The 27219-nt window shown below is 38.6% G+C and overlaps 3 protein-coding genes across 4 annotated transcripts; 2 read left to right on the top strand and 1 right to left on the bottom strand.

Annotated features, from left to right (window-relative positions):
• The first annotated feature begins 1277 nt into the window (after window positions 1-1277).
• LOC136284072 (heat shock 70 kDa protein 12A-like) lies at window positions 1278-6940 on the top strand. 2 transcript variants are annotated; one of them, XM_066173865.1, is made up of 5 exons: window positions 1278-1837; window positions 2246-2547; window positions 2856-3080; window positions 3826-4003; window positions 4634-6940. In XM_066173865.1, the coding sequence occupies exons 2-5, from the start codon at window positions 2356-2358 to the stop codon at window positions 5716-5718; spliced, it is 1680 nt and encodes a 559-aa protein (XP_066029962.1). In that variant the 5' UTR covers window positions 1278-1837; window positions 2246-2355; the 3' UTR covers window positions 5719-6940. The 2 variants fall into 2 exon arrangements, with proteins under 2 accessions (XP_066029962.1, XP_066029961.1); XM_066173864.1 differs by having other exon boundaries at window positions 2151-2547.
• LOC131789795 (carnitine O-palmitoyltransferase 2, mitochondrial-like) lies at window positions 6482-15364 on the bottom strand. The gene is made up of 12 exons (XM_059106968.2): window positions 15190-15364; window positions 15015-15082; window positions 13924-14129; window positions 12810-12869; window positions 11051-11154; window positions 10606-10739; window positions 10065-10267; window positions 9533-9803; window positions 9282-9390; window positions 8708-8962; window positions 7702-7927; window positions 6482-7024 (listed from the first exon to the last, which is right to left on the bottom strand). Exons 1-12 carry the CDS (start codon window positions 15244-15246, stop codon window positions 6693-6695), a joined length of 2025 nt encoding a protein of 674 aa, XP_058962951.2. The 5' UTR covers window positions 15247-15364; the 3' UTR covers window positions 6482-6692.
• Window positions 15365-19261: 3897 nt separating this feature from the next.
• On the top strand, window positions 19262-27219 carry LOC131789812 (VWFA and cache domain-containing protein 1-like). The gene is made up of 14 exons (XM_066173947.1): window positions 19262-19288; window positions 20047-20637; window positions 21036-21183; window positions 21436-21719; window positions 22197-22332; window positions 22796-23069; window positions 23672-23868; window positions 24045-24125; window positions 24270-24582; window positions 24834-25022; window positions 25238-25578; window positions 25674-25824; window positions 25900-26126; window positions 26212-27219. The coding sequence occupies exons 1-14, from the start codon at window positions 19262-19264 to the stop codon at window positions 26571-26573; spliced, it is 3321 nt and encodes a 1106-aa protein (XP_066030044.1). The 3' UTR covers window positions 26574-27219.

Genomic DNA, 27219 nt, shown 5'->3' with positions numbered 1-27219 from the left:
AACACGTAAGATTGATGGCCAACTTACACAGCCATTCAGACTACGTCACTTCTTTAAGTACCCGTTTCAGTCACTTTCCACACTTTGCAGCTGACCCTGGACAGGAGAGAGAGGTGCGATTATACAATATGTATAACACTAAGTATTATATCATATTAGGCTTAAAGGGAACTTTTCCCTGAAGATGCATTGGAACGGAAGCCATGAATTTTCGTTTAAAAATAAGTAATATTGAGATAACAATTCTCCCTCTTTCTCGGAAAAGCAATGACGCAATGTTTTGTCCTAATTATTTACCAAATAGGGAAATTTCGAATAGACTGAAATCACATCGGTATTTCACCCGACACAGTTCCTAGATGCACTCTCAAAATACTTCGTTGACTACTTTTAAGTTTCACTCTGTCTTTCCTTTACCGTACCTAGTTTAAAACACGTAAGATTGATGGCCAACTTACACAGCCATTCAGACTACGTCACTTCTTTAAGTACCCGTTTCAGTCACTTTCCACACTTTGCAGCTGACCCTGGACAGGAGAGAGAGGTGCGATTATACAATATGTATAACACTAAGTATTATATCATATTAGGCTTAAAGGGAACTTTTCCCTGAAGATGCATTGGAACGGAAGCCATGAATTTTCGTTTAAAAATAAGTAATATTGAGATAACAATTCTCCCTCTTTCTCGGAAAAGCAATGACGCAATGTTTTGTCCTAATTATTTACCAAATAGGGAAATTTCGAATAGACTGAAATCACATCGGTATTTCACCCGACACAGTTCCTAGATGCACTCTCAAAATACTTCGTTGACTACTTTTAAGTTTCACTCTGTCTTTCCTTTACCGTACCTAGTTTAAAACACGTAAGATTGATGGCCAACTTACACAGCCATTCAGACTACGTCACTTCTTTAAGTACCCGTTTCAGTCACTTTCCACACTTTGCAGCTGACCCTGGACAGGAGAGAGAGGTGCGATTATACAATATGTATAACACTAAGTATTATATCATATTAGGCTTAAAGGGAACTTTTCCCTGAAGATGCATTGGAACGGAAGCCATGAATTTTCGTTTAAAAATAAGTAATATTGAGATAACAATTCTCCCTCTTTCTCGGAAAAGCAATGACGCAATGTTTTGTCCTAATTATTTACCAAATAGGGAAATTTCGAATAGACTGAAATCACATCGGTATTTCACCCGACACAGTTCCTAGATGCACTCTCAAAATACTTCGTTGACTACTTTTAAGTTTCACTCTGTCTTTCCTTTACCGTACCTAGTTTAAAACACGTAAGATTGATGGCCAACTTACACAGCCATTCAGACTACGTCACTTCTTTAAGTACCCGTTTCAGTCACTTTCCACACTTTGCAGCTGACCCTGGACAGGAGAGAGAGGTGCGATTATACAATATGTATAACACTAAGTATTATATCATATTAGGCTTAAAGGGAACTTTTCCCTGAAGATGCATTGGAACGGAAGCCATGAATTTTCGTTTAAAAATAAGTAATATTGAGATAACAATTCTCCCTCTTTCTCGGAAAAGCAATGACGCAATGTTTTGTCCTAATTATTTACCAAATAGGGAAATTTCGAATAGACTGAAATCACATCGGTATTTCACCCGACACAGTTCCTAGATGCACTCTCAAAATACTTCGTTGACTACTTTTAAGTTTCACTCTGTCTTTCCTTTACCGTAACTAGTTTAAAACACGTAAGATTGATGGCCAACTTACACAGCCATTCAGACTACGTCACTTCTTTAAGTACCCGTTTCAGTCACTTTCCACACTTTGCAGCTGACCCTGGACAGGAGAGAGAGGTGCGATTATACAATATGTATAACACTAAGTATTATATCATATTAGGCTTAAAGGGAACTTTTCCCTGAAGATGCATTGGAACGGAAGCCATGAATTTTCGTTTAAAAATAAGTAATATTGAGATAACAATTCTCCCTCTTTCTCGGAAAAGCAATGACGCAATGTTTTGTCCTAATTCTTTACCAAATAAGGAAATTTCGAATAGACTGAAATCACATCGGTATTTCACCCGACACAGTTCCTAGATGCACTCTCAAAATACTTCGTTGACTACTTTTAAGTTTCACTCTGTCTTTCCTTTACCGTACCTAGTTTAAAACACGTAAGATTGATGGCCAACTTACACAGCCATTCAGACCACGTCACTTCTTTAAGTACCCGTTTCAGTCACTTTCCCAACTTTGCAGCTGACCCTGGACAGGAAAATTACGATGTCGTAGTTGCGATCGACTTTGGAACATCGTTCAGTGGATTTGCTTTCTCGTTTAATCACAAAGATGGAAGTGATGAAATTTACATGAACAGAGAATGGGGGAGCGCACAAGGTTATTCTACCCTCAAAACTCCGACCTGTTTACTGCTAAACCCATACAAGAAATTTATCAAGTTCGGTTTTGAAGCTGCCGAGAAATACGCGGAACTGGAGGATGCAAAGGACAAGAGCTTTTACTGCTTTGATCGGTTTAAAATGATGCTGCATGGTAGTGAGGTAAATAGAAATATACTTTTTCTAGTAAAGCGCCTTTTGTAGACTGTTCAAAGTAAAATGAGCTGAATTGGCTAATTTATATATGCGTTTAATCTTTGAGGAGAGTCTATGACCAACCTTACGTTCTCATAATTCATTTTGAAGTAGAACTTTTTACCTATACACCTTCAGAAATTTGATTCACTGATAGGCAGTAAGTTGTACCGTTATTGATACACCTATCAAAGCTACCTCAATCAATATGCTACCTCGCTTAATTTCAAAGTAATTTAATGAATAAATTTACTAGTTTTGATTTTACTCTCAAGGGAACATTGAATAGGAACAGTCTCCTGAGTGCTCGAAACGGGAAACCTATGCGTGCTCTTGAAATCTTTTCAAAAGCTTTGGGCTTTCTGAAAGACAAGGCTCTGCAGAGAATACACCAACAGAGCGGAGTGGAGTACACAGCAAGAGAGGTGCGATGGGTTGTCACTGTCCCAGCAATATGGAAGCAATCAGCCAAGCAGTTCATGCGAGAAGCAGCCTATGAAGTAGGTTGACGACAGTGTGCTTCACCTTTAAACTATTTACAGTCCTCTTCTTTACATTTGCATGATTGATCCGTAAACTATATAGTTTGATATGTGGAAATTGAAAACTTAATCGCTGGTGCGATAGATTGTTACACCTGTAAATGCCTTTGACAAATTTGATAACTTTCTTTTCGTCAATAGCTTGTTTCCATCGTTCACCTAAATTGAGAAAGGGCACTATGATGTTTGTGATAAGTAAACACATGTTTGTGATAAATCTTCTCAAAGTAAGGTCTAGTTCTACCATGCACCAGTCTTTCAACCGATGACAATGTGCGCTGTCGGGGAAACGTTGGAGCTATGTAACAAATGTTTTATCTACTCCTTTATTGTTGTTGTCGAAGTTAGCAACAATATTATTGAAATTTCACTAACTAAATCCAATATGTGTCATTTAATTTTCTGCACATGCCGAAAAACCTAGACACTATCTTACTTACTTTTCTTAATGTAACTTTTTATTAAACCCACGTCTCTTATTCCAATTATGCTACGTAGCACTCCACTTACTCTCAGTAATTACTAGTCTTTTGACCATAACTTTACCATTGCATTATCATGCAAGTTTTTGAGATCTAGCTGTAAACTCTCTTACTTTTTTCCATAGCTTTTTTCCTTTAGCCTTGAGCGAGCTTAAATAAAATAAAAAGTTTAAAAGCATGAAGTCGCATGAAATTTAAAGGAAAAAAAATCACTCTTTCAGGCGGGCCTTTCTTCTTCGATTGACTCCAGTCAAGTGATTATCGCCCTGGAACCAGAGGCTGCAGCAGTTTACTGCAGGGACCGTAAACTAAGGGAGTTTGTGGAAGGGAACGGCGACCAAGTAGTAAAAGACACTCTAGTGCCTGCAAAGACACAGTACCTAGTAATTGACAACGGAGGTAAAGATATATGTTTAACCAATTTTTCTCGTCTACGAAATACGACTTCATTTAGCAGGATCATTTAAGCTACTGCGCTTACCTGCAATTTGCTCAGGCCTAAGAGCCTCAATCCTCACCAAACACACATTAATGTTTTTACGTTTGGCTTAACGCGGTCAGCTGCCCTCGGCCAGCTCGTTGTCGTTAAAATAGAGCCTTCAAGGAAACTCAAAATTAGCGGGCAGACCGATAAAATCGTTAGCAAAACAAATTGTATTTGTAAAATTCCGTGCTCCAACGTAAGATTAACTATTTCAGGTGCAAAACGTGTGTCATCTCTAGGTCGGTAATGTTATCAGGAACTTAGACGTCAATAATCACTCTTGATTTCTTTAATATTCCAACTGATTGGCATCCTAAAGTTCCCACAGAACTACCTGTACATTTTTTATGTCATTTCCAGCAAGCCAACACTAATTGGAAACACTTTTACCTTAAAACTTATAATATCTGTCTTAGTTCTCCGGTAATGTCGTAGTCTCTCTCTCGTTTTAATTTTATCCTCATCAACACCGTTTACGTTATTGCTGACGTTATTATCAATAGTCACGAACGGTGAAATAAATTCATCAATTGGGAACATTTCAGGAGGAACAATGGATATAACTGCCCATGAAATTGAAGAAGGTGACACCATTAATGAAATCTTCCATGCTACTGGTGGCGATTATGGAGGCACCAAAGTCGACAAGGAATTCGAAGACCATCTGGATAAGATATTTGGAAAGATATTTATGGATGAATTCCGCCGTGCTCATCCGTCAGACTGGCTGGAGCTGATGAATGACTTTGAGGTCAAGAAGCGGTCAGACCGCGTCATGACAGGAGAAATTACAAGAATCAGACTCCCCGCCAACTTCATCAACCTCTTGAGACATGAAAGTGCTGCTAACTATAATGCAATAATTAAGAAACACTTGGGAAAAGATTACGACGATAAAGAAGTTAAAATCTCGAAGGACTACCTCTGTCTTGGGCCAAGAACAATGAAGTCTTTGTTTCAACCAGCCATCGCGTCCATTGTTGATCATCTGAAAGGTCTCCTTAAGAAAAAGGAGCTGCGAGAAGTCAAGCTTTTGTTCCTCGTTGGTGGTTTCTCTGAGTCTCCACTACTTCAAGCCAGAATAAGGGAAGTGTTTAACGGAAAATACAACATCCTCATCCCAAACGACGCCCAAACTGCTGTGGTGAAAGGCGCTGTAATGTTCGGAAAGCGACCTGATATCGTGGTAGAGCGATGTCTTTCCGAGACGTACGGTACAGACATCTACCAGGACTTCATTACAGGTTACCACGACATGAATAAACTTGTTCTGGTCGAGGGAGTACCGAAGTGTAAGGACATTTTCTCCATCCTGGCCAAAGAAAATGAAAAAGTCAAAATAGGGCACTACAAGGAAACGTTCAAGTACAAACCGGTCAGGTCATCCCAGACAAAAATCGGCTTCAACTTTTTCACTTCCCGTTCACCAAACGTCCGTTACATCACAGATGCGGGAGTCAGAAAACTACCCGGCTGCTTCTCAGTGGTAAGTCCTGATACATCAAAAGGCACAAACCGCAGCATAGAGCTACGACTGTATTTCGGGACAGAATTGAAAGTGGTTGGCGTGGACCTCGAAACAGGAAACGAAGCGTCTACTTACATTGACTTCCTGTCACAAGTGGTGTAATAAGAGGAATCCAGCAGACAAAAATTTGGCAGAGTTAACTGGGCCATTGATTTTACGTTAAACAAATTTTCCTATTGTGTGACGCAATCATTTAACAGGAAGACTAATCAGACATAGTTTGATGCTACACTGGTTTGCAGATTTAATGAATGTAACCGAAGAAGTTACAATTCATAGACCCAACGTTTCGACACTCCTGTCTAGTGCTGGTGGTAACGCCTTTGTTTGGAGGCTTGGCACATTAACTCCGCCCACGCTCCTTTAAATCGTGACGATGGCGGTCTGCTTCCTGACGCCTATTTACACCTCGTCAGAAAAGAGGCCGCTAATTAGTGATCATATAAAAGGACTTCTTGTTGCAGCGTTTAGAGCACCCCTGATGAAGGCACAAGACAGGAGTGTCGAAACGTTGGGTCTATGAATTGTAACTTCTTTGGTTACATTCATTAAATCTGCAAACCAGTGTAGCATCAAACTATGTCTGATTGTCCACCTGGTTGCCGTGTGAACTTTAATATATTTTATTTGCGAGGAAGACTAATGTTGCTAACAACATTCCACGCCTAATAGCGTTTCGAACGTGAAGTTCAAAGTTGTGGTATTCTTGCACATTGATTGTTGAGTTAGGTTAAGGAAATTTGGAAACCATTGTAGTCCGCGGATTAACGCATAATTTGCAACTGTTATTTCTCAGGTGTACATAGCAATGTAGATGGTAGAACCGACGTTTAGCCAAATTAGGTAATGGGCTGGAAAACAAACATTGGTATTAACACTCTTCCATTATAGTTTAATACAAACGGATTTAAGTTTCATTCATAAAGCAAGTTTTACAACTAGGCTTTGGATATAGCCTTTGTAATCGTATCCAAATATGATGAATGGTTTTCCGTAGCAGAGCCCAAATTTGGACCCTTATGTGAATTGTTACTAAAACCTTTATTTTAATAATGTTACATAATAATGTTGGTCGGTCACTCTTTGAAGTTTTTTCCTTCAAGAACGCTGTAAATATCCTCTAAACTGAGTCGAACACATTCCAAAAACCCTCGCACATCTCTATTTGGTGGATAGCTAGTTACGTTACACCCCAGCCAGTCGTCTTGGATCCCATATCCCACTCCAAACCCGTCCCGCACCACGGGACCAAATCCGCCAAGCATCAGTGCAGGACTAGATAAGGTACTTGTGGAGAGGATGATGTGATTGATTTGTTTGTAAGCAGGGTCTTGGAAAATATCTGGGACTTTACCCGTGGACTCTGCCAAGGTACGCAGGGCGAAGAGATGACGGTCAAAACCTTGACCTACCAAGTAAATCAGAAGGAACCATTAGGTCGTTTTCTTCCGCGATACATCGTTTGTCGAAATTAGGCACAGCATACGGTTCGAGCGAAAGAGTTTCAGGCGATTGTATAGTGAATTTGTCCAGATACTGAGCTGTGCTGCTGAAGCGGACTTCGTTGCGATAATAGTAAAGTTTATCGAAGTCGGTTGACACAGTCAAAAAATAAACAGTTAGTACTCCATTTGGCTACTGTTATAGCAAAATTTTTACAGCATTGAAAAGAACTGGGGTTATATGATGATGTTAGAAAGTAGCGTTGCAGAAGATTCGTCTCGCATGCTAAATAGAAAACTTGCCGCATCTCACATACTTATGAGAGCGCTTTTCCACAAGAGAAAGATGATTCAAGAATATAGTGAATAATTGACACTAAACCACTAATTAAACAGAAACAAATTATCATAACAAAAATAACAATAATAATAATAATAATAATAATAATAATAATAACAACAACAATAAGGATGATCCCAAAAGTAATAGTAATGATAACTTATAGGTCTAGATCAAGAACCTCACTATTCCTCTGTCGGTCTATCCCTAGGCTCCAATACTGATTAAACTAGCCTTCTTTTAATTTTGATTGGTCTTTTAATTGTAAACCATTTTGTGACAGTTTGACTAACAAAAACTTACCCATGGCAGCCTCTTTGGTGAGTTTTGAGTGCCAATCAGCAGCTCGACGGATTCTGTCCACCATTTCCTCTACCCCCGCTCGGTGTGATTTTTGAAACGCTTCTGAGCATGCTACCGTGGCGTTGGATGCTGGCCTTATTGTCTCTGTTCGCCCGTGTCTGAAAGCTGCAGTACTACAGGATTCGTAAGTAGCAACAAACTTGCCGTTTTGACGAAAGAAAGCCATCTGTTGCAAACAAGAAGGAAAAATATCTCACTGAAAAAACTGAATTTTTTATAGAATTCAAGTAATCACTAACTTGTGTTTTTTCAGTGTGCTAAATTTGAAGTTGTTGGTATCAGTCTAGGTAGCTTCTACCTACCTTTGAAGAAAAATTACAATCGTGAATAAAAGGGATAAGTTTCTAAAGAAACTGTGGTTGTGCGTCGGTGGGAGAGTGTAACAGAGTAATTTCCCATTATCAAATGAGTTAATAACGTAAATTGGCCACCGTAAAGAGTTTCAAAGTTGACGTTTTGAGCGTTAGCCCTTCGTCAGAGCCCCTCGCTCTGATGAGGGCTCACGCTCGAAACGTCAACTTTGAAACTCTTTACGGTGGCCAATTTAAGTCATGAACTCGGTTGATCATACTCCACAACCAAATTTTAACCGTGTGTATAACAATAAATCTTTAAAACATTTTAAGCTTTGGTGTGAATGGGGCATTAGTTAAAAGGCCTAGCAAGCCTTAACACGCATGATTACCTTAGCATCGATTCATTTACACGAGATTAACCCGGCTCCCACGATTGATCAAGACAGAATTTCTCCTTACAATATCAATACAATATCAAGCAGACAGATTATTAGTTGATCCAAGACAAAATTCTCTGAGCCAAAATCATAAGAGTTGTGAGGAAAATAGTAGGCAAAATGACTAATGAGATCTTGAGAGTGAACGGGTTAAGGAAATGAGTGACAGTGCTATGAAACTCAAGTAAACAACAGAAAATAGTGTTTACTTACCTGAATAGCCAGCTGCATGATTGCATCAGGGCTGAGTTTCTTGCTCTTTATATAATCTTTTCCATATGTGTGAACCTGAAGCTCGGCAATGTCTAGTCCATTTACAGTTTTGTCGAATTTCTCTTTAGCGGCGCTGATTCCTCTCTCAATTTCAGGGTTTAATTTAAAGTCCAATTTTCTCGCGGTCGCTTGCGCGTTGAAGTTTTGAGCGGTGGCCGGGGTGCAAGCCGGCCGAGTCGTAGTGTCTTTATAAACCTGTGAAAGGAAAAAATTAAGACGTTGATATCGATAGTTGTTCGACTTGAATTCTAGGTTGATATGAAAATCCTAATTTGCAAGGACAAGAAAACAGAATATGAAGCGCGGATACCAAGCGCGGGAAAAAGTAACGCAAATGTCCAGAGCGGGAAAAGGTAACGCGAGTGCCAAGCGCGGGAAAGGGTGACGCGGATACCAAGCGCGCTTAAACAGTGGCACAAGAGTCAAGAGTGGAAAAATGCTTATATTTCTTTCCTGTGAGGTTAACAACTTATCAAAGTCGCATTATGTAAACTAAAGAATTTACTATGTTTACCTCATTGAAGAAACGCAACACAGCAACTCCATCGCCCCAAGCATGTTCAAAATGAACTGCTGCTTTACCATCGTTGCAAATTATCAGCTGGAATGACTTGTCGAACCATCTGAGAAATAAAAAAGTCACAGAAAATATTTACCTGACAATGCTCTAAGATAAAGAGCTATAAAATAAGTAGATGCAAGGCTTCCATTATTTACCTCGCTACAGTAATTCACACATATAGAGAAGCTTTCAAAGGTCTTTACCTGTTTCGTCCATCACCATGAAGAAACGTTCGCGTAACATCCGCAATACTGCTAACGTCATGATCGTCCAAACAGAGAACAAACACGGCGCTGTCAATCAACTTGAGGACCTCCTCATTACCTGGAATGGCTTCCAAAGCATCGCGCATGCTCGCCCAACTGTCACGATTTTCTGACGTCAGAGCAGCTACTGGGAAGTTGGGGGCAGGAGTGGAGTCTTCAATAATGTATTTGAGATTTTGATATATGGTGGCAGTTGGGACTATGTTACCTAAAAATGAGAAAAGTAACACGTTCACATTTAGAGAACCAGTCACGGTATTGAAAAACAGTCAACAAAGTGAAGTCTTGTTCATTAACATGGAACTACTTAAAGATAAAATAGTTCCCATCGACCTGAAATATTTAGCACGCAATATTTGAGCCACATATTTCCTTGCTCTTAAAATTATTTCCCTTGTAACATGTCCTGGTCACCGTTTTAAAAATACATCTCTTTACTGTGATACATTTGTGATGTTTCCGATCTTACCATCTGTTGTGATTGTGTCAAACACGTAAAAGTTTCCTTTTCTCATGACAAGAATATGCCGTCCGGTTTCAAATGTGGCCAGTTTGTCTTTTTTCAGCTCTGGTATCCGTGTGGAGCAAAACAGTCTGCTGTACTGACTCATGTCCAGAGGAAAAGCTTTCACAAGAAATGCACCATACCAAGACAGCTGCCGAGGAACAAACCTGAAAATAATATCATGAGCCATTAACATCAGTATGAATATTCTCTCTGCTGTTCTCTATACATTTCCTATGGTGCTGACAATGAGAATTTGTTCAACCAATCAAGAGCTTCTTCAGTCGCTGATTATTTCCTTTCTTCTCATGATGTTATTGTGTGATTCAGGGTTGACAATGTAAGGAGAAAATAGATGCTAGTCACTCTTAGGTGTCAAAAGGTTGACTCAAGAAGAGTAACAAACTGCTAATAGAAAGAGCATGACCGAGTATTGTAAAAGCAAAAGAGAAGTAAATCACAAAATACCAAATGCATTTAGAGTAACTGACTGTAAGAAACATACCTTATAATATTCCGAAACCACTGTGTGTCACTTGATTTGGGATTTAGATGAAATATATCAGGCTCAAGAAAAAGATCATCTAATGATAATTTGAACCTCATCGCAGACTTAATCATGTTGGTTGCCCTGACAACCTATCACAAGAACAAAGCAAAGAACACTACACTTTAGAAATTGCTGATCCAAGCATTATGCAGGAGGAATGTCATAATTAAACCTAGCAGTCGGCTTAGACTTGCCATTCTAGTACTCTAACTGAAAAGTGTCACAAAATCACAGCTCAAATCTTAAGGGGTTTGAGGTTCAAATAGTTTTTCCTTTAGCAGTGCTTGTTGTCAAAAAAAACAAACAAAAAAAAAAAAAACAATCAGTAATAATAAGTACAAATGTAAAAAAAAGGGAATCTTTCTTTGAATCCAATACTGCAATTTTATCATAATGGTACCTGATTATTATTTTCAGCCACTGGATCATCTTTGAACATCAGGAATGGATTGTAGTTTAGAACTACAGAATCCCTGGCTTCTAAATACATGTCATACCAAGGACCTGATAGACAATGATATCAAGGACTCTAATAAGTCAGTTGAAGGGACACATATTAGTATTATTTCAAGTATCTATGTGTTCATAAATGAAAAAAAATCTGCAAGGTGATTTGGTGACATAGGATAGGTAAGAAGAACATTAGAAAGCTTTTTGAATAAAGTAGATTGCCTTTATAAAAAAAAATGCTCATGGAAATAGCCAACTGCCAAAAGTGTGGTCTAGCTTGATGAAAAATACATTTTTCTATACAATACAAATTTTACAAACATTCCTTAAAGTTGGCTTTTCAGTGACAATGTATATAATTTTAATACTATCATAACTTAAAATGATGATGTTACTAACAATTCAAATAATACAACAATTAAAAAAAATTAGGATATTACTTAAGCAAAAAGTAGATGCTAAAATTAATAAGATAAGAATAATACAAAAGAGGAAATTGAGTAATGAAACTGAAGCTAAGTTTTCATTTGTTGGGAAAGAGACAAACAACTTGACCCTTAGTTTATGATAAAAAGTAGGAGCAGAGTTGCAGAGCTCAAGCCTTTCACTTCCAAGATTTCATTAGTAATTCTCCTTACCGTCTGTCATACATGTGTTATAATATTAGTACAGAGAATTTAGTATTGGATCAACTAAAAATCCCCTAATTGATATTTTTCTTCATTCTCATCAGCTGTCTGCTTAATATTGTAATGATATTGTAAGAAGAAATTCTGTCTTGGTCATTCATGGGAGTGAAAGGGTTACAAGAGTTGTCAAAACTGTTCCACAAGCCGACTTTCACATCATCAGAATAAAAGCCTTTCTTTTTTTTTTTTTATTCTACATTTCACACCACAATGTTACTATACACTAAAATATCTTAATATTAAACATTTTAGTATTTTGCTACTCATGCTAAGTCTTTTCACAAGTTGTGCTATATTTTGACCAGCCTGAACGGCAAGTCAAAATACAAACAAGGAGTCGAATACTCAGCAATAATACACACCAAAATGCTTAATAAGTTATTTAGTATTACAATACATTGCTTGCAATACAAAACTTTGATACTAAACAAATACAACTTAAAATCACTTAGCATAATTTTCACCATTTGACTTACAATAATGTATAGATTTAGCCAAGCCTAAAAGTGGAGCTCACATTTTTTTCCCCACACGTCTCATCAACAAAACTGAAGCCCCTACTATGGATAATGTGCGTATATTAATGGATTTTCATTCACAACTTCTCCGTGTCCAGAGCACCTTGTACATACGGTCGTATGGTCGTAAGTCCAAATTTTTTTGGCTTGATGGGTTTTTACTATTTCATATAATTATGGGGCTACGCTGCCTGCACTGCAAGCTCTGATGATGTTGATGTGCCCTTAGTACAGTTGGCTGCGCATACTAAAAGTAGCACCTTGTATGTACAGTTGTATGGTCATAAGTTCAAATTTTTTTGGTGTGATGGGTTACTACTAATTTGTATAACTATGGGCTACAATGTGTGCTCTGCGTGCTCCACTATAAAATATGGGTGTAATGATACAAAACATACTTGCATAAAAACAGAACAAGACATGTAGCTTAATTTGAATTCTGTGAACTATGCAGGCAACACTTTCTAAGTCTGTAAATAATTTTATAGCTTTTATGAGATACCTGCTATGTAACTTGTATGTTTGTTGCGCTTGTCTTTCTGTATAAGCTCTGCATGAAGGCCTGTTGAAGAGAACACAAAACACTGTGTGGGCAAAGAAAAACTACTGGTCATTATGCTAGCATAAAGTTTCAAAGGTTTTTCCCCTGTGCATTGCAAAAGTATTTGAAAGATAAAGGATAAAATAGCCTCCATTTTGCACACAAAAATGCACAAATATTTGTCTCTGGACACTATCTGTTCCTCAAAGCTCACAGTTTCCCTTGAGCTTCACTCTACAAACACTGTTTGCCTCTTGGAACCAATACTGTCCGCAGACAAACATCCACGCATTATTTAACACCAATTGGGGCTATTGTTCATAGAGTAAGCTGATGAAAATTTAAATATATAGTTTCAAAAGATTTTTGTAACTGAGAAAACCTTATAAAGCTTGTTGGAAGGTACAGGTGAAAATTTATATTTGTATATATTTATATGCTAGTTCTACAGGGATTTAGCTACGAAATTAGGCTGCTGGCTGAAATTTGGAGAGAGGCAGCCAAAAGAGAATGTTCTAGACCTTGAACGATTATACATCTAAGTGTGTAATATAAGGAGTTCCAGTTGTGCTTTTACAAGGTGATTTCCAACTGAATTTATTCAGCCAGTGATTGCTGCTTTTTCATTTAGCAAATTTCTCCAAGCCAAGACATGTGAATTTTACAAAGCTGTTGAATTTCAGCCAGAGTTGTAGCTAAATAATTCTCCAATCTCTGATGCCTAAGAATACTATTTCACAAGTCAGCATCTTTTAGATTCTGAACCCTAACATCAAAATCTGTTTTCTCCGTACCCTTTTATACACATATCTTTCGTTATTGACCAGGAGACCCTGTTTAACAATCAAAGCTTTTTAGGTTGGTTATTCAGCAGTCTTACTGTAAAGATAAATTAGATTCTGGTCACCCTTAGGGTTTAAAGAATTAAAGAATTATTTAAAAAACAATGTTGGAGAAGATAGTATTAATTATAATTACAACAATGATATCATAATAATTGTAACAAAAATAATGACAATCCCCAAAAGACTATGATAAAATAATACAATTTAATATATTTTAATAAATTACACACCTGGAGCCTCACGTTTCTGAAACTTTTCAACAAGTTGCTTAGTGTCTTCATATTGTTCAGGTGTTAACAAAGGTTTCTGTGCATCCAGATACCTGCGACATGTGTCTTCTAACTTTGGAATTGGTAGCCGAGGAAGGCTGTCTTGAAAATGAAAAGTGGGGACTTTTGTCCTTGGTTCAATGTATTTATCATCCTCTGAACTTGAACTATGCAAAAAGAGAAATGAATTTTGTTAAGATAGCTAGCACACATTACAAATGAGTACACACTAACTCATATATATGAGGAATTGCAATTTTTCAGACTGAGTTTACCACATTTTCTGTAATTGTTGGAAAAGGTTTGTCTTAACAAATTTAAGATCTGTTGGTGAAATTTATATTAAATTTCCAGCCCCTACATAAGCAACATTGAAATTACAATAACAAGACAGGCAAATGAACCTAAATTTATTAATAACAATAGAAAGAGACATATTTTTCACACAAGTATTTTCTCTGCCATTGAAAATTATGCAAGAAATAATCATGCTACCTGAAATATCAAATTTTCATAAATTTTTACACTTTTAGATCTGGGGCCAGGTTGTTCGTAGTTTGGTTTAGAGAACCTATGGTTAGTGTGTGAGATCTGATTTCAGATCTGACAGCTTTAAAAGAAAATTCAGTGCAATTTTTTTGTCTACAATATAGTTGGATTCTCTAAAAGGCACAGAAAAAATTATCCTATAAAGGCTTTTGAACAGTGGAATAAAGAATCCCAGAATAAAATTTAACCATGGATTAGTGCTAATCGGCCTTCAAACAAATGGGCCTGGATCCTTAAGGTAAAATTCTAAAAATAACTCCAGAGGTGTGTGAATTATGTCTGTCAGTGAAGCTCTAGATAGTGTTTGCAGAGATATTATCTGTTCTTTCACCAGCTTCCCTAAGCTTCCTTGTGCAATTCTCATATCAGAGTTAACTTTGACGATTTCCTTTACCAAAAACACCCAGAACTCACATCAACAAGTTGATGACTTCTATATTCTCACTACCATTAGCGAGTATTGATAAATAAAAAGAAGTAGCATTCTTAACAATTCTGCCTACCTGCTGAACAGTCTGCTTTGACATCTTTTAGTAGCTATTCCAGAAGGGGAAAGGAGACCGACTGAGCTCTTAAAGGAAAAAATTAAGCAAACATAACTATGGACTGAAAATATTTCACATTGGCACATGCCCATGTCCTCTCGTAAAGACGTTGCACTAGCTTAAAAAAAGTTACCTTTAAGCCGGTTCTAGTTGCTTTCCCTTTACCTAAAATGACTCTAGTAAAACTCATACTCAAGCTTAAATTTGACCTTTCATTGAGACCCGTTTAAGAATTAGTTCAAACTATTATAAGGGTTATTTTTGGGACACCTTGCATGGCCTCGTTCACTCGAACGAAGTCCACTTTATCAGCCCGCCAGCAAATTGAACAGCGGATTTGTTGTTGAGATATATATGTTGTGTAAGATATATATGATATATATGTTGTGTAAGTCGGCATCGTGAGATGTCACGAGGTTGAAATAATGAATTTTGGAATGGTTAGTGATGAAGGGAAAACGGAATACGGAAAGATTGATTTGATTGAGCTGGGATGGCGTTTTGACACTGCACTCCACATCAGCTTCTTAACAATTGCATGTGTGAAAATTAGTTTAAATCCTAAGTAATTTTTCTAAAACAGCATTATTAACAGAACGAACGCGTGGGATTTTTCAACCAAACAGGAAGTTTACAGAATTTTCATGTGTTCAGTGAAGTAGATCGGCTATCCCACGTGCGTTCTAGTAGTTTTACTTTCAGGTAATTACCCATGCTATTACGAACACCTGCGTAAGGTGACAAGGCGAGCTGAAGTAAACGATTCCGGTCGAACAACCGACTTTTAGGGGATTTTATCGATACCATAAAAAAATGGTTCTGATCGATCAAGCCGAAAGTGCATTGAAACAGACAACTTTCCGCCAGAATGCAAATAATGTATCAGATCCGATAGACTTGATGCGCAATATATCTGACGTGTTCGAATATGCAAATAGATAGATAGATAGATAGATAGATAGATAGATAGATAGATAGCTTCATTAAAAATCAGATGGCAGCCTAATAAGGCTGAATTTCATGATTATTTACAATACAATACTGGCTAAAATTATAAATCATACTTACAAGTAAATATACCGTATTTAATTGAATAGCGTAACTTGTGTCTAAAACTCTTAAACAAAAGTAACACGGCCCTAGCAAAAACTAACGGAACGACTAAGTTGAAATCAATTAGCAATGAAAATTATCTAGAGAAGACAACGCTTACACTGGCGAGAAATAAAACGCTGCCAGCGTTACGTAATTCTTACATAACCTTATGCAAAAGCACGGACCTAATTGAATAGAAACATAGCATACAACGGTAGTTCAATTGAAAAAAAAACAATATAAAATAATTTCGCAGTTACTTGACGATAAACATAATACAAATTCTAGTTTCTATGATCACGAAAGTGAAATATTGGGATCAGGTAACGTCATTCGTTAAAAATCGAAAAAAATACTAGCCAGGAAAAAGCGTTGGGGTTCAACGTAAGCAGTATCTTGCTGTGGAAACGAGCTGAAACGGCGACTAGAAGACGGTGCTAGCTAAGTACGACTGTCACCTCAAAAACATGGCGTCTTCCTCGTTCCTTCCTGAAAATGGGAATTCGGTCGCAGTAATGATTTTTTTGATGACGTTTTGTCCGTGTTGCACAGCTGATTTACTAGATCCAAGTCTTTTCAGTCAAACATTAACCAAACTAGCTTCAGATGGACTTGGCGTCTCTAATTTGCAGGTAAGATCAAGATTCATAGTTTGGATACACGTGAAGTCCTTTCAATTCCTGTGTATATCAAAAACGTTTTGCGCAAGAAAAATTTGTGTAAATGGTTACGTCCTGCAATGTATTACTGCCCACCAACAGCATTATCTGGCGGATAATTTTATGTCATTTCTGCTGCTAAATAATTTAACTAATTAAGTAGTGTTTATAGGATTGAAATAGATCATAAAAATAGTAGGTGTGTACCAGGCATATTAAAAATTTTTGTAAGAAGAAAAAAAAAAGTTGGCACTGGCTAAAAAATATTTTTTGGACGTTTCGGCTACTTAACTGTTGTCTTCTTCAGCAGAGATAAAAAAATGCAAATATCTAACGGCGTCCTGCTTGGTATATGTCCACGTGTATGATAAAACTAAATCTTGAAGGAATTTTTTAGTGTAACCATAGTCTTTAGAGTATTTTTAATGGCTCTTAAAATTCTTAATGTTATTTTACATGTTTGGTAGCGTTTAGTGTTCGTTTAGAGCGTTTCTATCTCGCATGGAATACCAAGCTTCAAGAATTAGTCTTTGTCGCCACGCCGATGACCTTTCAACAATTTCAACACTCTCCAAATCTATTTGGTGACTGTAAAGCATATGGTGTTTGGCCAACAGAGAGTTTTCATGCAGTGTTGCTAAGGCATTTGTGTGTTCTTTCACGCGTGTTTTTAGTGCGTGCGATGTTTATTAGGTTGGCGGCCATTGTGAATGAAATTAGCACGGTAGTTATTAGCGGCGAGGGCTTTCGCTACTCGCTTAGTTTCCCGAGACACTTCGTCCTTAGCGGAAGGATGTTCTTTGCGCGATCCATGAGAGTGCGCACGACCGAGTTTTTGTACTGGGGATGGTGGTGTGATTTGAAAACAAGGTCGGTGTTAGTAGCTTTCCTGTAGACAGGCACAGTGGTCGTGCCATCTTCTTGTCTGGTTTTTTTAGTGTCAAGAAAGCCAGTGGAACCTTCTGATTCTATCTCGATTGTAAATTTGATGTGAAGGTTGATGGAATTGAGGTGTGAATGAAATTCATCTACGTGTTCCCTTTACACACACGTAGCTGTCATCTACGTATCTAAACAACCATTTGGGAGTAACGAAAGCCCTCGCAGCTAATAAATACCATGCTAATTTCACAAACAATGGCCACCAACCTAATAGACAACACGAAATTAATGATACCAACCAGCGCGGCTTGGTTATCCCGCTTTATGCCAAAGGATTTTCCGAGAGAGTCACTAAATTTCTTCAAAGTTTCAACATCAAAGTCGCCTATAAGCCTATCCGCTCAATCCCGACCGTAATTAAAAAGCCAAACGACACGATGGATCGAGAGAGAGGCTTCCAGAGGAATCGTGTACAAGCTCAAATTTAAAGATTGTGATTGTGTCTACGTTGGTCAGACATCGCGCGCACTAAAACACACAGCTTTTATTCTTGTTACCGAAATAGATCATAGTTTTCATACAGTTTCATGTTCCACGATCCAGCTCCAATGAGCTACACATGATAGACAGGAGGAGACGGTTAGATACTCAGCGACAAATACAAGTGGCCACCATGGTCTATAAATCTATACATGGTCTTGCGCCCGACTATCTTGGTTCTCTTTTCACTAAATATGATCCTCCATATAATCTAAGGAACTCTGAAAACAAACTAGCTGTTCCATTGCCTCGCACCAATTTCCTAAAAAATAGCTTTAGCTATAACGGTGCGGTTATATGGAATAGCTTGTCCCCTGAATTGCGGCAAGCAAAATCACTTCAATCCTTCCGAAATGGTTGTCGCAATTTCTTCCTCTGAATCGACAAAACACACACGGCATCTATGTAAAGCAGAATTTCCTTATTTTTTTCTATTTTACTTTTAAATTTTAGATCATGTTTATATAGATTAAAATAGATTGTAACTGTAATAATAGATTGTAATAATATTATTATTTTATCTGATAGATTTACCGTGTCTAAATAAAAATAAAGTTCAAGTTCAAGTTCAAGTTCAAGTTCAAGTTTTTAGAAGTGCCACTAGAGAGGAGTACGTACACAAAAACCTACGACCGGTCACGTTTGCCACAGATTTCCTTCGCTCCACTCAATAAACACTGAGCAATCATAAAGATATCAAATATTGACAGGGAAGCTGTGGTGTTGAGTTCTTTACAGCACTCTGTTCAGTTAGCATCCACGCTTCTGGAATTTCTAGTCCACTATCCCTGTTGATGTTGCTAGGGTGAAGTCTTATATAAATTGCCTCTTTTACGCTGCGCGGGTAGTAATAAGGATCACGATCAATCCAGATGGCGTAGTTTACGGGATTCCCTGTAGATGCGGCAAGGTGTACGTCGGAGAGACTGGAAGAGCTACGCAAGACAGAATTAAGGAGCACGATCGAGACATTCGACTCGCCCGTACTGAGACCTCCGTCGTTTCAGAGCATGCCCGCAACACTGGACCATGACAGGACGGAAAAACGTGTGGACTGTAAGTACCTCCCGTTGTCCCATACAAAGCCTTAGAAAACTTTTCTAAGGCTTTGTATGGAACAACGGGAGGTACTTACAGTGCATGCATTATCCGTCCTGTCATGCAAGCCACTCTGGAACGAAGTAAAGTTTATTGATCGTGACCCTTATTACTACACGCGCAGGGGCAAAGAGGCAATTCATATAAGACTTCACCCTAACAACATCAACAGGGATAGTGGAATGGAAATTCCAGAAGCGTGGATGCCCACGATCAAAAAACGCAACAACAGGAGAGCCGTGCGACAGCGGACCGCCGAGGGAGCAAATCACTGAGTGAACAGCAAGTATCGAAATGCACCAATCAGAGCTGTTGTAAAAACAACTAATCACAGCAGAACATCCTGCTTTAGAAGATCACGCATGACCAGTCGACCTGGTCGTCTGAAGAAGACTATCAGTATGCAGTCGAAACGTCGCGTCTACATCACACGTGACTACATCGTGAGACAAACCAAAAAATTAGCTTTTATTATAAGTAAATAATAAATAATTTTCATCTTCATACCCGTTCAAGTCCTTCTTGCTTAATCCCAATCTCAAAATCTATCTCTTCCACCAACCATCTCAAACTCATTTTAAACGCACCAGTTCAACTGACAGTACACCGGTGACATGAAAAGAGTCGTCACGTCAGTTGTTTGCTTCTTTTACAAATCCTTGGTTTTTCCTTTTTTATCTATTTCTTCTTGTAAATCTTGATTACCTCTTATCTAGGAGCATTTTGACAGGTTAAAGTTTACAGAGACAGTCGTGGATGGCAGTCAACTTATCCCCAATCTAGCAGCAAGTGTCTCAAACAAATTCAGAGACAGGTTTCACGTTGTACAAAGGCTTAAAACAGCTGTTGAGTCCTCCTGGCCCACACCTCCCTCATCAATCCCGACAGAATGCTGTCGAGTGTCAAGTTCATCTAAAAATGTAAAATATGACTTCAGATTTCGCAAACGACTCGACATATCAAGTGCGTGCGTAAAAGTATCTCAAAATGCTCCCCCATCACCTAAACATGTCGCCAATTCAGTCGTGGAGGAGATGAAAAATATTTTGCAAGATAATCCTTTCATCAAGTGGCAATATTTTGCATCAGAAGAAGGCACGTTGGCTAATTACCCTGCATTTGAGGATACGGAAGATTGCAGATCTTATGATCCTCGTTTCAGGCCATTTTACGTGGAAACGGCCACCCCGAAGCCAAAGGATGTTGTTCTTGTTCTCGACACCAGTGGATCGATGAAAGGAAGCCGGCTAAGGATCGCTAAGGAAGCTGCTAAAACTTTTCTGAGTACAACGAATCCCAGGGACAGGGTGAGTATGAGGAAAAGTTTGTGTGTATGAGAGTAAAGCATTCTGCAATCGTTTGATAATCCTATTTCTCAACGGAAATAAAAGGAAAATATGTTTTACACATTATTAGATTCCCTTCCCCTTTAACCCTAATACAATTGAGAAGTGATCTTTCACACAGCATATACTAAAGTGCTGAATAAAGGACTTAAATGAATGATCAATTGATTCGCCTAACTATTGAAAGAGTTGTCAACAACTAAAACACGGTGATTTGCCAACGCTATGTTTGCATGCTAGCTAGGTAGCTGACTTAACGATTAACCCAACGACTTACCACCGCCTGACCTCAGGAATTACTCACTCACTGACTTATAGAATGCTTTGACGAAAATATTATTTTCCCTTCTTTATCATAGATCGGAATAGTAAGCTTCAGTGATAAAGCAGCCACACCAATAGGGTACAGAGGTGATGGGCGTGACTGTCACAGCGAACGTTTAGCAGATGCCACACCAATCAATATAAAATACATGGACAGCTATGTTGATTCACTGTCTGCTGGAGGTAAAAATCAATCAGTCCCTGAATGTGATCTTCATGACATCTTCACTGATTACCAAAGCAAAGTCGACAAAATGAGAGTTTTAAGTTTTGTAGGTACAAGGTTGAGTTATGCCAAATTTAGCTTGATCTGAGTTAATTCAGTAGTTTGCAGCCTTTCTCATCCATGTGTTAAGTCAAACACAGCTTCTAAGGCTCTTCATGAACTTATGATAACCATAATCCTGTGGGGTTTTTTTCTTTTTTTTAATTCAGGAGACACTCAATACTCCAAAGCTTTCCGCTCAGCCTTCAATCTACTGAAAGGTTCCTCTTCTGGAAGAGAAGCCTCAAGGACGAAAGTCATAATCTTTCTAACGGATGGTAAACCAACCGACGAACCAACGGAAATCATGCAAACAATACAAACAAAGAACGCAGAGCTTAATAACAAGGTGGTAATAATGACGTATGGGATGGAACAGGACTTACAAATCCTTCGAGATATTGCTAATCAAGATGGTGGACGATATGGAGTATCGCAAGCCTCTGACGTTACTGTAAGTACAACCACCGTATTCACGGCCCTGTCAATAGCGCAGGATGAAGAAAAATCCAGGCTACCCATAAAGATCCGAACCTTAAACCTTCCAATTTGGTAATCGAGAGATTTTGGCCATGGTGACGTTTCACTTTTACTGTCACAGGAGGGCCGACATACCTGGCCAGAGCTATGCATGCAGACTTGATTTCCATAGCCAGTCCTTTTACAGGAAATCCTCAGCATTCGCATTATTTATCCATCAGTTTAGAAGCTTCTAAGCTAACAGGAAATGTGAAGACATCGCATCCTGTTCAATAACAAGATAAATGAGCTTAGCTTGGGGCAAGGGATCAAAACAGTATTGATTACTCGTACTCAAGAACAACTCTGTAGACATATGGAAGCTTAGTGTATCAGTTGTCCTTTGGAAGACCTCCTTAGTCATTCACAGAGGGCTGAAGTTAAACTTCTCACTACTTTCCTTTTATTATAGGCAGGGGAATTTACTTACGTGGGAAACACAGAAAATTTGCGAAGAGACTTGGCAACGTATTACGATTTCTTCTCTGAAAACTTAGTGCGCGATGCACCAATCATATCCATTCCTTACATTGATGCTTTTGGCACGGGTAAGAGTCCGGTGTAATAGTAGCAGATAAAATAAGGAGTTACAGCTGTTTTTGGTATGTTAAACTTGTACAATAATCAATGAAGGGCTATTATAATAATTAATTAAATGTGTAATCATGAGGATACAAGCCGATCAAGAGGTTTGATGTGGTCGACTGGTACCGCAAAAATGGTCTCGAGGTGATTCAGTCAGCCTTTTCTGGTTACGGTTTTTAACCTAGTTATGTATTTTTTTTAAACACTTGTTTCTTGGTCTTCCTCAGCCCTACAACCCTTTGTTCATTTCGATTCTCCTTCAGCGCAAGAGATCAAAATTCCTCTCTCGAAGCTCACTTGGTGGGAAATCACTTCTGCGTGACAAAATGAACACTAAGATCATTACAGCAAAGTCGTCCAAGACCATGCATGTAAAGGAGTGTGAAGGGCAAGTTAACCATTGAACTTGTATATCTATCTCGACAGGTCTGTTAACTTCCATAACACTCCCATGCTATTACCAAGGGAAATTCATCGGTGTTGTTGGTACCGATATTAGCATGGAAGACCTTCTATCGGAAATCACATATTTTCAGAGAGGCCAATCAAGCTACGCTTTTATGGTGGACAGTTCTGGGAGGACCATGATGCACCCTCTTTTACCAGCCCCTTCAGATGCATTCGGTGACCCCATTTTCATGGATATAACAGCTTTAGAAGCTGAACCCGAGTTTACCTCAGTGTTTCTATCAATCAAAAGGTAATGGGCTCTTCGAAGTAATTGCTGGGGCCAAAACCCATCGTAGCTTCGCTATGAATGAGAAAGGCAGCTAAGAATAAGGAATTTGTCGTTGTTTTTATTGGGGAAAGGAAAATTGAAACTAGTTTCGATGTATTTCCTCTGAATCGATTCAAAACAACGATAAAAAAAGAGATGAAGATAGAAATACGAGAGATGGTAAGTTTTGAGCTCGGTAAAGAAATAGAGAAAGATGTTTTTTCGTCTTGTCACGAACGTGGGACAGCAATGTCGAAAGCGTAATGTTTGTTGATAGAAATACGAGAGATGGTAAGTTTTTAGCTCGGCAAAGAGATAGACAAAGATGTTTTCTTTTTCGGAATCCGAAGGTCTGAGGTTCGATTCCTTATGGGGACTCAAAATGTTTTCTTTGTCCCACGCTCGTGACAAGACGAAAAAACATCTTTCTCTAAAAAAAGAGAGGTACAGGAAATCTCGACCGAATCTAGGTTCTTTGAATTCGATTTCTTTTATTATAGAAACAAAGGTCTTAGTTCGGACGAAATACTCATTACCAAGTTGAACGTAAAGCAATTGAATGATTTAATTTTATCTTTCCCAAGTGGTAAATCAGGACAGAAAACATTTTCATCAAAGCGTTTCCTGGCTCGTGGTGGACAAGTGGAGGAAGGAGTGACAGTTGCAACTTATCGATCAACCTATTTCTGGGGACCAGTTCAGCACACTAACTTTACTGTTACGATTGTGGTTAAAGATGGCGATAAGGATGAAACACTGGACACTCAGACTATTCCTTCCGGTAAACCAAAGCATCAATAGAAAAGATGCAAATTATCAGAAAGATATTGACTGACTTTACGTTTCCACGTTAACGACTGACCTTTTAGATCCTTAAAATGCAACCTTATTTTTTAATTGAATTCCTTCACGTACATGTTTGTTGTACCTTTAAACATTGTGCGCTTTTCTAAGCAGATTTTGAATTTTTATACCATCGCTTGGACTTGGTGAAGCCGGATTCGCCATGCGTTCACTTTTCAAGATATGCAGCAAAAGGTTTGTAAGCCCCCCGCCCTTCCCCATCCATGAAATGTTATCGTCGTCATTGCTATTTATGCTCAGTGATTTTTAAAAGTATCGCGACTCTTAACTGTTGCATCATATTATAGAGCAATATCACAACCCTTATTATTGTCACAGATTCAACAGTGGTAAAGTTTAGTGCAGAAGCCTTTACAGATCCATACAAATACCTTGGTTTGGATGAGTCAGTATCTAAAGTGAACGCTTACGAAAGATTTATGAAAAATGCAAGAGCAATCAACCCCGGATTTAAAAGTGGCATACATAATACAGTCTTAGCTACCAAGAAGGTAGAAGATATTTGGTTTCGAAAAAAATCGGAGTACACTACACATCTTGTTTGGAGATATGTTGGAACAGCCAATGGTGTTTTCAGAATGACACCTGGAACTTTGCTGGCCAAATCTTACGATCCGAGGAAAAGACCATGGTTAGTAGTTTAAGGTTATAAAATTTACATTGGGAGTATGTTTCACATTCTTCCATCATTTTTTAACTTTAAAAAGTGTCTTTGGAGTCAACCAATCTTTGTCTTCCACCCTCTGTGTAGACATCATTCGTTCACAAACAGAAAAGTATGATAATCCACCCGAACGTCCCACATACCTATGCTATTGGGCGATAAAGCTTTAATTACCATATGATATATCACATTATCAAATCACCTTTGTCATTTTTTAGGTATCACACCGCTCTCAGCAATACGGGGTCAGTTGCCCTCTCCACGCCCTATATAGACGCCTTCGGTGCGGGAGTGGTGATAACTGCAGCCCACACGCTCTACCGCGGTGAGACAAACAGCCAGCATAGTACAAATGATCAGGTCATTGGAGTCATGGGCGCAGATTTCCCCCTATCATACTTTCAAAAGTAAGCATATCATATTTTGTAGACCGCACTTCTAATACATAGCTACCATATCTTTGTGTCTATTTCACTCTGTGCAAAACAGATCATTCTATTCTTATTCTAACCATAGATACTTAAAGTACCGAGGTGACTTCCTTTCCAGGCTAACACCGTTTAAACCGAGGTTGTCTTGTTCTAATTTTTGCCTTAATAATAACTTAATACTTTTGTTTCAGACTTCTGACAGACACATACCCAAAGTGTGAGGAGAGCAGCTATGATTGTTTTGTTTTGGACAGTGCTGGATTCCTAATCATGCACAATGATTTCCTACAGCCAGATATAACGGCAAAAACTCTTGAGTATGTCCACATCACAGAAAAAGAGAAAGACATCTCCGAAGATCTGATACAAAAAGGTTATTTGGTAAAGAAGGAATGTCGAAATTTGGAGAAAATCGGCTTGCAGAGCTTTTACGAGCTAAAGCTTCCATTTCAAGGAGTGAGTACTCTTGAGAATGGAAAACGTTGCAAGAAGTATCAGCTCTTGAAAGTTGGTGGAAGTAATGCCTTTTTGGGTAAGAGAGATGGGAAAAATCTGACAGGTGTGTTACAATAAAAAATATATTTTAATATACGCTGAGAACGTTTCTTTTCTCTTTTACATCAACAGGAATCATATCAAGGGAGGGCTCGTGTTCATCCAAGACTTGCAGCTGCTCCACTAACAAAGAATGTTCCAACGTGAAGGGATTGACTTGCGAATGCCCTTGTTCCTCACGCCTTGAATTCCATTACTGTAGGAGTGAATTTCCAGCCAGCAAGTAAGCTTATCATAATGTGAAAAGTTGATAGCACTGGGTTTCGTATGTAAGCTTAACAGCTTTATTTTCTTGCAGTATTTCCATTTGTCCCGTGCCAGCGACTGTTTTTCTCTCTGAACGAGTAAATGATCCTTCAGTAAATGGCTTAGGGAAATGTTTCGACCCACAATGTGACAAGAAGCCTGATTCAGAGTCATGTGACGGAGTCGTGGGCTGCTATTGGTGCGTTAGAGATAAGTTCAATACTCCTCTTTCCAAGAAATACTGCGCAGATATCAATACCTGCTATGGTGGCACACAAGGTATGTCTTAAACTGTTTATTCGAAGACACTTTTTCCTGAAATAATGTATCAAATAATGTATGTACTTTATTGTTCATTCTGCAGGCACAAGAGCCCCAGGAAGCGGTAGTATTCCAACCGACCCCACCAATCTAGAAGATGACGATAAGGGTGGTCTCTCGGCAGGTGCCTTTGTCGGTATTGTTCTGGGGTCGATCGCTGTCATTATTGTGCTTGCTTTCATCTTTGTTAAATGTAGCAGAGAAAGTACTCCAAAAACGGTTGCAGCCTTGGCTCCGGCTCCAGCAGTGGAATACAATGCACTGCCGCCTACCACCCATCCACCAGAATGCGCATACCGACCTGAGCCTGGTTTTCCTGTGCATAGCGCTAGTGTAAATATACCGCCACCTCCCAGTTATGATCAGGCAATGTCATCTTTTCCTACCGCTTCTGCACCGCCCTAAAAACGTTCTTATAGGAGTGTGCGTTAGCGTTTACTAGGTTATATGAAATTAAGGAGAGCTTGATAATACATTCACTTTACCAGGAGTGGTCCGTAAACGAAAGAATGATTCAATGACACTATAATACGTTCTGCCAGATAAGAGACGATCCGACCTCTACTATTCTGACACAGATCCTGCTCTTAATCTGATGTGGTGTTTCTATATTATATCATAAGCTCAACAAATTTTAGTCGAGTCTTGTCAAATCGAACCTATTAAAGGTACAAGCTACTAATATTTAGGAAACGAACGCTTCGCATTTTTCTCACTACAAGGTTCTCCATGTTTCGTAATTCTGGTTAGAAAAATTTCTCTTGATTAACAGTATCCGTCGACAGTCACCCCCACGAGAGGAGTCATTTATTGAGCGATATAATATCTATACTATATCATACTTCAAGTATAACTTGTTTCAAATATAGAAATGAGAGCTAAAAACAACTCTAAGGGACTGTTACAGGCAAGGGAAAGAATGGGGGAGTATTGTTTTTTCGTAGCACTGAAAGTAAACATTTTCGAAATTCAAACGAGGCCTATAAATACGGTTAATGTTTAGCTTTAAAATCCAAGCTCTGGTCGACCATCAGCATAATAAATAAACTTT

Source organism: Pocillopora verrucosa, chromosome 11 (assembly GCF_036669915.1).
Source record: "Pocillopora verrucosa isolate sample1 chromosome 11, ASM3666991v2, whole genome shotgun sequence".
In the NCBI taxonomy this organism is placed as follows: domain Eukaryota; kingdom Metazoa; phylum Cnidaria; class Anthozoa; order Scleractinia; family Pocilloporidae; genus Pocillopora; species Pocillopora verrucosa.
Note: the sequence above shows the minus strand (reverse complement) of the source record. Positions and strands in the feature narration are given on the sequence as shown.

Coding starts and splice junctions, on each gene's coding strand:
- LOC131789795 (XM_059106968.2), bottom strand. CDS start 15,246: ATGAGTTTTACTAGAGTCATTTTAGGTAAAGGGAAAGCAACTAGAACC. Junction 10,268..10,605: donor TGGTTTCGGAATATTATAAG/GTATGTTTCTTA, acceptor TATTATTTTCAG/GTTTGTTCCTCGGCAGCTGT. Junction 9,391..9,532: donor CATGGTGATGGACGAAACAG/GTAAAGACCTTT, acceptor TTTATTTCTCAG/ATGGTTCGACAAGTCATTCC.
- LOC131789812 (XM_066173947.1), top strand. CDS start 19,262: ATGACAGGACGGAAAAACGTGTGGACT. Junction 23,070..23,671: donor GTGTTTCTATCAATCAAAAG/GTAATGGGCTCT, acceptor ATCTTTCCCAAG/TGGTAAATCAGGACAGAAAA. Junction 25,023..25,237: donor CCCCTATCATACTTTCAAAA/GTAAGCATATCA, acceptor CTTTTGTTTCAG/ACTTCTGACAGACACATACC.
- LOC136284072 (XM_066173864.1), top strand. CDS start 2,170: ATGGCCAACTTACACAGCCATTCAGACCACGTCACTTCTTTAAGTACC. Junction 3,081..3,825: donor TGCGAGAAGCAGCCTATGAA/GTAGGTTGACGA, acceptor TCACTCTTTCAG/GCGGGCCTTTCTTCTTCGAT. Junction 4,004..4,633: donor CCTAGTAATTGACAACGGAG/GTAAAGATATAT, acceptor GGAACATTTCAG/GAGGAACAATGGATATAACT.